This window comes from Myxine glutinosa, chromosome 3, assembly GCF_964187855.1.
Source record: "Myxine glutinosa chromosome 3, kmMyxGlut1.1, whole genome shotgun sequence".
In the NCBI taxonomy this organism is placed as follows: Eukaryota; Metazoa; Chordata; class Myxini; order Myxiniformes; family Myxinidae; genus Myxine; species Myxine glutinosa.
This window is the reverse complement of record NC_136263.1, coordinates 43,629,614-43,640,635: the sequence shown is the minus strand read 5'-3', so window position 1 is coordinate 43,640,635 and position 11,022 is coordinate 43,629,614. Positions and strand designations below refer to the sequence as shown.

Below are 11,022 nucleotides of genomic sequence, written 5' to 3'. Positions count from 1 at the left end.
TTTCTCTCCTCTGCTTCGAGTTCTTTTGCAGCTCTCCTTTCCTCTGCTTGTTCCTTTTCTCTTCTTTCCTGGAGTTCTCTTTCCACTCTCCTTTCCTCTGCTTGTTTCTCTTCTCTTCTCTCTTCTGCTTTCCTTCCCTCTGCTTTTAATCTTTCCTGGAGTTCTCGTTCCTGTTCTGCTCTTTCCTTTTCTGCTTTCCTTTCCTCTGCTTTTAACCTTTCCTGGAGTTCTCGTTCCATTCTCCTTTCCTCTGGTTGTTTCTCTTCTCTTCTCTCTTCTGCTTTCCTTTCCTCTGCTTTTAACCTTTCCTGGAGTTCTCGTTCCTGTGCGGCTCTTCTTTCCTCGCTCTGCAATTGCAACTCCAGTTTCCGGAGCTCCACCTCTTCTGGTTCCTCGGGTAACCAATCCCAGGCAACATCTTCCCATGTTCCTAATCCCACCATAGATTGTATCACCACTGTCTGCATCTCTGCCTTCCTCATATTAGTTCGGACATCCAAGCTAAAATGTTTGGCCAATTTCAAGAGGTCCGATTTTACTGACGCTCTGAACTGTGCTTCACTAGGGGTCACTGTAAACTTCTCTGCGGCAAACTCCATGGTGACTACTGTTAAGACCTGTTAACCTTCACACAAGGAAAAAAAAAAATTGGGTTGTTTGGAAAATTTTTGGAATGTTGGAAAAAGTTGGAAATTTGGGAATTCTGGGAATGTTAGGGAATTCTTTCCCGGACTAAATTTAGGAAATTTTATATCCCGGACGCAGACCCAATTTTGAGGCCACAAATATCAATTGGACGAGCCCCCAATTTCTGTTACGGGGCCTCCCCTATCCTCTGGTCTCGGTAAACCTCCGAACCCCAAGAGGGTCCCCGGCAGAAAGATATGTTATCCTTCGTTGAAATCTATCAATAAAATGAAACCCTCAATGAAACCATCAAATGAAACAAGCAAATCAATAATGAAACCACACCAAGGGTTATGAACAAACAATAATATATTATAAATCACACCGGAATCACGACACAAATAATAATAGCAATTCACCCTACAATCACTATCTTAAGAGGGTACCACCTTATCTAGTCCTTTAACCCAAACTCAAGGCATTTCCCCAATGTCTCTGCACCCCTCCAAGGCGAAGTCGATTCGCTCCAGCGATCGTTGGATCAATGTCCGATCAAAATCAATTGAGGCGTGGACCATCGAAGCAACCCAGAGGTCACGTGGTCCAACACCCAGCAAAATAGCGGTGGAATGGAAAACCTCCCAAAGACGCGCTCCGACGTACACATTTGCGGTTCAATCAGCGAGTCTCCTTATAATCCTTCAAAACCCACTTTCTGGCACAGCCGTCCCCGGCAACCCACTGGGGAATAATGCCCGGCCGACGCGACAAAAACCTTTTCACTGAAGGCAGCGCGCGTGGCGAAATGGCGGATGGCTTTCACTCGAGCCGGGGCTTCGAGGCAAGGATACACCGGAACCTCAATGCAGATACCCGACTATGCAGGCTCCACAGCACTCCGGCGATATCACCTATTGCACGAACTTCCTTTCAAGGACTCAAAGTTCACTCGCACTGTATGCTCGACCGCTTGGTCCAGAGCTTCAACCAAGATCGTCTTTTTACTTCTCTCCATGCCTCTTCCTCTTCTTCGCTTGACCTCTTCCGGTGCACTATCCGATTTCAGGCATCATTTTTATCATGAGCGCTTTTAAACCTTTTAACCACAATAACCCTTTTCCTTAAACCACAATAACCATAATACTGAGAACCAACAATAATAATAATAACAACAATAATTAGTGCCGAATCCGTAACAGTATCTAGAATGATGTTTCACATTAGAACCACGGCCATGTTGTGGATTGGGTACTCCGTTCGTATCTAGAATGATGTTTCACATTATAACCATGGCCATGTGGTGGGTTGGGTACTCTGTTTGTATCTAGAATGATGTTTCACATTAGAACCGTGGCCATGTGGTGGGTTGGGTACTCCGTTCTATATCGAATGATGTTTCACATTATAACCACGGCCATGTTTCATACTTAAAACGTTGTGAGGATGAAAGTTCAAGGATTTCAAGTGACAGAAGTCATGGGGTCAAATCTGTCTCACTTCCTAAATCATTATGTTCCTTTTCACATTAAGAGTTTTATATAAATTTAGCACTTTAGTGGAGTTTTTAAAATTTGTAAAAGCTCATATGTAGCTTCCTGTTTCAAATATTCACCTGTTTTATCTCAAGGTAAAATATTTGTTTTCACAACACATTCTGTGGCATGGAGAAGTCACAAACATTCAGCTCCATTCTTGTTGTTGACGATGTTAAGGGAACTTTTGTTAGTGTCTCACACTGCTGTTGATTAAGTTGATATAAATGATAAAATGGTAACACAGAGTGTGGAAACAATGAAGGAAACACCATGGGAGGGAAAATGTTAAATGGAGATACCTGTGAAAGGAATGACAGATATCAGGTGTAGTAAACTAGGACAGCAAATAAAGGAGGTGACACTAATGGAGCAAATAGAAACCTGAAGAATGAACCAGCCAATGAGGATCCAGCTACACTAGGTGTACAGTGACGCGTGAGAGGCTCGGAAGCCAGTCCCCCGAAGGCTGAAGTCTGAGTGGAAATATACAAGAAGGGCGGGTCCAGTGGACGTCACAGGGGGTGGAGCCGTCCAACCACAAAACTTGCCCAGCTGGTGAGGAGAAGGAGAGGCCTTAATTACAGTGTATGAGAGGGTAGGGGGAGGGAGAAATAACGATAACATCAAAAGGAAATTGTGAAGAGTTTTAAGGTGGAATATAAAAAGTAATAATTATTTTATGACATGATGGGCATGTAAAAGTGGGATGAGAACCTGAAATCAGCTTAATGAATGGATAAAACATGCAGAACATCTTTCACGTCGTCCATATGAGTTATATAATCAGGAGGAAGTTTCTGATTCATACCACAGGATGGCGAAGAGGTATCACACTTGTTTTTGAGCTGTCTAGCCTGGGTTTCATTATCGGCCTGACTATAAACTGCTGCATTGGTGATTGGCAGGGAGTGATGATACACACATCACAAAGTGCATCATCCTTCGGAGGTACGTTCAACCAGGTGTCCCATCTGCTGGAATTAGTTGGTGGATATTAACGATTGTGTTTGGAGTAAGAGTGATCAAAGTATCACGGACAACTCGGGCACTCCCACCTGCACCCATCCCTGATATTTACCTCAATGATCACATGGTGTCCTTTGTTAATGTATGCCTATGTGTTGATATCAAATACCATCACGGTTAACTACCTCATTGGAGTTTTTTGTGTTTTTTTAAACTGGTGCAAAAGCCTTTTGAAGCTCCTTCTGTTGAATCTAAAATAGATTATGTTTTAAAGGTGAAATAAGACCATATATATATATATATATATAATGCAGTAGTCCTATTTATGTGAGTGGTGCTAACACAGGAGTAAAGGAATTGAACAGATTATTGGAGCAGTTTCATACACTGTATATAATGTGTATTGAGGTTTATATACCTGCAAACTCTCGGTAGAGGTGCCGTCATAAACAGCCACATAGTCGTAAGGGCAAGAGCCGGATCTGGATTCCACATTAATGGAGCTTAAGGATGGGAAACAAGAGGTGAAACAAGTACAGATACATTCAAAGTACACCGCCCCATGGCAAATAAATAAATAACATCCTCGAGCACGTGGTATTGCTGGGCACCCTTGGCAGCACATATAGATGGCATTGGGAGGGAGAGGTGTGCAATGATTCATTGATCAGTTGCGTAATTAAAATAAATAAATAACAATCATAAATTAAGTAATTTCTTAATCATTTGGCTAATAGCATACCTAAACCACCAGTGTTTCATCCGAATCTGTAGGTTTTTGAAAATTAAACAATGGATTCATCAAAAAAAAAAAATCGATTAATTGATTAATCAATAAATAATTCATAAGTTGATTGATTAATCAATAAATCAAAAATACCATTTATAGCCACATCACTTCGTCACTGTCATGTCCAAATATTAACTTCCAAGCTTAAAAGGTGCCTGAAATATTGCCCAGATGAGAAAGAAAATAAATAAATGATTAATAATGAAAATAAATAAATAATAATCACGAAAAAATTAAATAGTTAATCAATTGGCTAATAGAATACATAAATCACTACCATTTCATCTGAATCTAACTTTAAAAAATTAATTAATTAAGTCATTCATCGAATAATTAAATAATTAATCGATAATTAATTAATCAATACATCAAAAATACCCTTTATAGCCAAATCACTTGGTCATTGTCATGTCCAAATATCAGCTTCCCAGGTTAAAAGGTGCCTGAGATATTGCCCAGATGAGAAAGAAAATAAATAAGTACTTAATAAATCGATAACAATTCATCAATTAATTGTTTAATCAAAAAATAAAAAGTATGTTTTTGCCAAAGAGCATCCTCACTATTGTGCCCAAATTTCAGCTCCCTAGCTCAAAGGATGGCTGAGATATCGCCCGGACAAACAAGAAAACAGAGTGAAAACTGAGTACTCCCTTTCAGCACACGTCATCGCCAGGCCCCCTTCGGTGCCCGGCGATGACGTCATGCAGCGCCTGGAGATGGAATAGGAAAGGAGCAGTGTACACAAAGAGCACACACACGAATGACCACGAGCATACAGAGTTGGTTACCAGAGGAGGTGTATTGAACAGTGTGCTATAAGAGAGAGAGTACAATGGAGCAATGAGTACAATAAACTTAACTGATACACAGAATTACATGAATTAATCACATCTGTGAGTTATTGTTGTACAGAATTACAGGTAATAGCAAAGATCCATTCATAAGTCAGTGGTTGACAGTTCTTCAATCATAAACTGATGTTTACAGACAGAAATGAATCAAATGCTTAACCTTAGTTTAACTTCATGCGCACATGGTAATTATAGCATTTGTGGGGCCATGACTTCAGTGGTGTGCACGGAATTCTTAATCATCAAATCATTAAACTTATGCAGATCATTATTGTTGTTCATAAGCCATGCTAATGATGGTCTCCATATCGACCTGGACCGACATGATCAAGCCAGTGGTGTTGGAGAGGCACATACTGGAATGTGAGGGAGATGCGAGTCCCAGGCTTGGTGCTGATATGGCTGTAGCAGTCCTGTCCGTTTGGGTATTTACCAGGGTAGCCGGGACTGACCACTTCACCCTCATTACCATGCAAGCTCACATTGCACACCGATTCTGCGGGAGAGTGCAGGGGGTAATGAGAGGGAATGAGGGCAGGTTCTGCAGACGTGAGGTGCATGAATGAGGATGGTAAAAAGGAAAAGGAGGAGAGGTACGGTGAATTACAGGTACATAGACCACATGGATATGCGAAGGTATGTGGTGGAATCAAAATATCTCATTTTCTTGTTTTAAAACTCCCATAGCCAAAACATAACTTGTATTTCAATGTCTTCAGGAAAAAAAAATGTATGACACTTGCTGGAAACAGGAGATAATCTATATAAGAGAGCTATTGGTGTGTGTGTGTGTGTGTGTGTTTGTTTGTGTGTGTGTCTGTGTCGCCATTTTTCTCAGAGATGTCTGAACGGATCTTCGTCAAACTTTCAGAGGTTCATCAGTGAGTGCCTGGGAGCGTTATAGGCCAAAATAAAAATTAATAATTTTTTTTTAAAAAAGATCGTTTTTTTGGAGAAAAGAAAAAATAGCGCTCGATAGTGCCTAAGCTTTTAAAAATTAATGACAGTTATTTACAAGTACACATTCGCATAAATAAATACAAAACAAGACAAGTAAAGATACATTCAAAGTACACCACCCCCATGCCAAATAATTAAACATCTTACAGCTCATAGAGGCTGCATTGGGAGGGAGAGGTGTACGCTAATTGATCGATTAATTGTATAATTAAAATCAATAAAAGATTATCACAAAATATTTTCTTAATCAATTGGCTAATAGCATAACTAAACCACCAGTGCTTCATCCGAAGATATATCTTTTAAAAATATAATTAAATAAGTCATGAATAAAAAAATTAAATAATTAATTGATTAATCAATAAATAATTAATCGATTAAATGATTAATCAATAAATCAAAAATATCCTTGATAGCCACATCACTTGGTCACTGTCATGTCCAAATATCAGCTTCCTAGCTCAAAAGGTGCCTGAGATATTGGCCAAATGAGATAGCAAATTTGATTAATTAAATAAGTACTTAATTAATCGCTGATAATAAAATAACTCCTCAATTAATTGATTATTCAAAAAACAAAAAAAGGTTTTTGACAAAGGACTTGCTCACTATTGTGCCGAAATTTCAGCTTCCTAGCTCAAAGGATGGCTGAGATATCGCCCGGACAAACAAGAAAGAAAGAAAGAAAACAAACAACCAGAGTGAAAACTGACTACTCCCTTTCAGCGTGCGTCACTGCCGAGCCCCCTTCGGTGCCCGGCAATGACGTTTTGCAATGCCTGGAGATGGCATAGGAAAGGAGCGGTGTACAACAATCACCAGACATTTGAATACAAATAAATCAAACAATTCCGGAAGTGTACGAAGTTGGTACTACGGCGTCTTCTTCTTCCTGATCGGCATCACACTTAACTCAGAAACGTGATGAACGCCACATTCACCCACCAGCATATATAGGAACCCCCTTCCTCTCCTGCCTCCACTCCCCTCCCCCCACATCCCCTCTTGCCCCCTTTCTCCCCCTCCCCTTCCCTTCCCCCCTCTGCTCCCCTTCCCCCCTCCCTCCCTCCCACTTACCCCCCCTTCTCCCCCCTCGCCTTCCTCGCCTTTAACCCCCCCCCTCCCCCTCCTCTCCCCTTCCCCCCTCCTCTCCCTTTCCCCCATCCACTCCCCTTCCCCCCCCCTTTACTCCCCAGTCCCTCCCCTTCCTCCGCCTCCTCCCCTCCCCTTCCCCCCCTCCCCCGCCCGGCAACGCCGGGTACTTCTGCTAGTAATCCATAATAATAAAAGAGTGTGTGTCACTCAGTCAATCAGTCAGTCTCCTCCATAACTCCAAAACCATGAAACCTAGTGGCCCGAAACTTTGCAAGCATACGAAGGGAACTCCGAGAAAGTGAGTGAATGAAAACTGTGTATTTGGTTAAAGTTAAACACCCCTTTTGAAGATATAATCAATGGGATTATTAAATTAAAACAAAAACCCTTAGTCAGCCCGCATTCACCTCGCTGGGGTCTTCATCCGCCATTTTGTTTTGCCCTAATCAAAGTCGTACAGGCCTCTGGTGTACATAGGTGTTCAGCAAGCAAGGTCAGTGTTGGAGTGGAGTAGGGGGGGGGTGGGGGGTAGCTGTGCTATCTACCTTTCATTGCAGTGGGAAGCACCATTCGCTTGGCCTGTTGTGTTTCACCAACCCTGCAGTACAGGTTGTTAATCTTTGCAATATCACCATCAGTCACCCCTTCCATGTTTCCCATGGTGTCCTGTTCACGGGAACACGTGTACAAAAAATTAAAGATTTTTTGAGATGTGATTTGCATTGGAACAAAGCTGGATTGCCCACGACCGACAGTTAAAGTGAGGACACAAGAGGAGGAGAGTGTACAGGTGAGTGCAGTGTACCAAACGTGTAGGATGAGTTAATGGGGAGTTTGAATCGTGTTTGCTCATGACAGTTTTTTTCTCAATGAAGGGTCCAATTGAGGTTTGCAAACCAGGATGAAGTGTGAGTTAGGTCTTCGCAGGACATTACAATGATCTACCATCCAAAAGTGGCAGGGTACTGCAATGATGGCGTACAAGGGAAATAATGAAGGTGGGACCAGAGGATGATATACATTCACAATTATTTACATATGATCAGAATGTTTCCAAGACTTGTAACAATTCCTCACCACATTAGGCGATGTTGGTACAATGGTAGGATTCCCGTTTTTTGAGAATACCGTAGCTCCGTAATGCATGACAGAATTGTAGTCATAAGGTCCCACCAGATCATTAGAATGTTTCTTCTCAAAGTTGTATCTTTTACCTGTACACACGTAAAAAGTTTTGGGTGTACCTGTTGCTTCCCATCTGACCACAAGCGTCGTGATGTTAGGATTCCAGATTCAAATCCCGTTTGCTGTGTTGATTTGCACATACAATGTCCATGTCCTTGCAACCCCAACCCAAGATCTGTAGATATCTGCACAACCCCCACTCCATGTTTTGTTTCATTTCTGGTCCCCAAATACAATGCTATCTCTCACTCACATCACAGATCCAACTTTAGTTTCTCACCATCCACGATGTTATCCCATACGTCTGCTACGTAGTTGTCTCGATCAAATCGTACGTGCTCGTGGTAGAAACCCACAGCATGGAGAAGTTCATGTTGCACGATGCTCTTGATGACACAGCCTCGCCGGCTTAGAGAGACCGCCGTCTCCCCATGGGCTCTGCGTCCAATGCTGCTGAAACACCTGAAACATCATCAGGTAGAACAACAACAAAATTATATTCTCCAAAACAACCTTTACCAAGTTTTGGAGTCGACACTGGCTGACCATGACCATGTTTGTGCATAATCTGTTGTAATGAGTAGAGGCGTGTTCGTGTGATGTTCGTGACGATGTAATGTTCACTAACCCGGACTTGTCTGTGACATGGAGGAAGTTACTCTCATCATTGCGCTCGGAGAAGCGGAGGCAAGTCTTTTCATATAGTTCGGAAAGAGCCTCATCCCAAACTTCTTTGTCTTTTGCATCTGTGTGAATATCGCCATGGCAATAATGATAATAATGCACGTTTCTTCCATTTTATATTAATGTCGGATAAACCTCTATAAAAAAGAAAAGAATAAGAAGCTATTATAGCTGTTTTTAGGTAAATGTTTCCTTTATAAGACTATTTACCTAATCTTAGGTAAATGTGATCCAATAAACCTACTAGGTATTACCTTAACATCAAATTTATCTTGGCATCCACACATTACACAAATAGCTAAGTCTGCCTCGAAGAAACTAGGAGTCCTGTTCAGATGTAGAAGAATCTTCTCTCAACAGTTGCTTCAACCATATAAAGGATTGATTTGTCCTTGTATAGAGTACCGTAAAATGGGGTGAATAGGGACAGCAAGGTGAATAGAGACACAAACTGAAAAAAAGTTCGGTAACTTTTTTCGCTGAAAATTGATAACCATACTGATTTGTTGATATTTGGGTTGAAAGTGTTCTCTTGTTTTTTTAAAAAGCAACTTATAGTCCCTATTAACCCCATATATGGGTTAAAGAGGAATAAATAGGATTTTGATGGCTGTCCCGATTCACCCCGCTTTACGGGTGAATAGGGACGGTCACTGATACAAAAAAATAATAATCAAGAAACAATCCTGAGTTTCCAACTTATTGCTAAATTGATAGCTCAGATGGATGCACATAACATGCACCCATAATATAAACCACGGTGCCAATGAAAAAAAATATGGGATAAAAAGTTTCTCCAAACTGTCCTTATTTCTTGATTATTATTTTTTTGTATCAGTGACTGTCCCTATTCACCCGTAAAACGGGGCGAATAGGGACAGCCATAAGAATCCTATTTATTCCTCTTTAACCCATATATGTGGTTAATAGGGACTCTAAGTTGCTTTTTAAAAAAACAAGAGAACACTTTGAACCCAAATATCAACAAATCAGTATGGTTATCAATTTTCAGCGAAAAAAGTTTCCGAACTTTTTTTCAGTTTGTGTCCCTATTCACCTTGCTCACCCTATTCACCCCATTTTACGGTACTGCTCTCACATCTGGGGAGGTTCGAGCTCCACAAACTTACTGGACGGAATTGAATCCAAAGTAACCCGACTTATCAACTCTCCCAATCTGACCTCAAAACTCGACTCACTCAAACGATGCCACAAAATTGGCTCTTTCTCTTTTCTACAGATATTACTTTGGTTTCTGATCCCAAGAACTTGCTGCTTGTGTACCTCCGCCATTAGAGAGACCACGGAATACTCCACAAGTCACGACATCGCATTATCATTGTGACGCCATTGGCAACTCAAGGGTGGGCTGTTATGATATTTGTTTCTTCCCCTCCACTGCCAAACTCTGGAACTCTTTACCCTCTCATGTATTTCCAAACACTTACGACATTCCCCTTTTCCAAAAGCAGATTTTTTTACTTCCTCAAAAACTCAGACTATTCTCTCTTTCTTCACCTTTCTATTGATGCACCTTTTTATTTAAGGCCTGGCATCAATGAGGACTATATAGTCCGTGACTGGAGCCTTCAACATAAAAAAATTAAAAATCCAGAACTTTTGTATTAACATAGCTACCGACATAATACAATATCTATATCATAGTGTTTAATATAAAACATATATTTGGGTTTAATCCTCATCTGAGTTTAAATTATTTTGTGGAGAGGTCAGAGTTCAAAATGGTCATTCACCCCTCCACTATGAATTTCAAGGGAACCTCGGTAAGGATATTCATCATTTCATATGTAGTCTGTGACTGCTGGTTGCATCATTGCTGAACCTGGTACTCAATTTGCAGACCTTGGAAGGATGACAGGCTGAGATGACAGTCACCACCCATGTGGTGTTATCTAATGGCATGACATGAGGGACTCCAACACAAGACCGTGAGATCGTAAGCCACCACATTAACGGTCAAATCACCACCACACTTGGTAATGATAATTCGATACCAAGTGTTGTGATAAAACCATAAACAATACAAACTTCCAGCATGTTTGTTTCACTTTCCAACTGGAAGAGAGATTTTAACTCTTTCGGTGCTGGAACAATGGAAGTACCTAAAGAAGGATGATGCAATGCTGTGGATGGTCTTTTAGTAAAGAAGCTGATAAAGCAAACATTACGCAATGTTCTGCCAATTTTTGCCCCAAAAGATAGAGATGACAGAACTTAATGTGTTATTAAACCTTCGGGATGTTACTATCTCTTGACTGGAAAGTGCTTCATGTTAATTCCGACTACTCTAACAGTCTCTATTGTC

At 40.9% G+C, this 11,022-nt stretch overlaps 1 protein-coding gene across 1 annotated transcript; it reads right to left on the bottom strand.

Moving 5' to 3' along the window:
• Nucleotides 1-978: 978 nt before the first annotated feature.
• Nucleotides 979-10,599, bottom strand: LOC144891194 (hatching enzyme 1.2-like). Its single transcript, XM_078773562.1, has 8 exons — nt 10,560-10,599; nt 8,641-8,758; nt 8,293-8,474; nt 7,905-8,041; nt 7,373-7,493; nt 5,130-5,268; nt 3,547-3,631; nt 979-2,714 (listed from the first exon to the last, which is right to left on the bottom strand). The coding sequence occupies exons 1-8, from the start codon at nt 10,597-10,599 to the stop codon at nt 2,580-2,582; spliced, it is 957 nt and encodes a 318-aa protein (XP_078629688.1). The 3' UTR covers nt 979-2,579.
• Between the last annotated feature and the right edge of the window lie 423 nt (nt 10,600-11,022).

Coding starts and splice junctions, on each gene's coding strand:
- LOC144891194 (XM_078773562.1), bottom strand. CDS start 10,599: ATGGGTGGTGACTGTCATCTCAGCCTGTCATCCTTCCAAG. Junction 8,475..8,640: donor CATGTCACAGACAAGTCCGG/GTTAGTGAACAT, acceptor ATGATGTTTCAG/GTGTTTCAGCAGCATTGGAC. Junction 8,042..8,292: donor ATGGGATAACATCGTGGATG/GTGAGAAACTAA, acceptor ACGTGTGTACAG/GTAAAAGATACAACTTTGAG.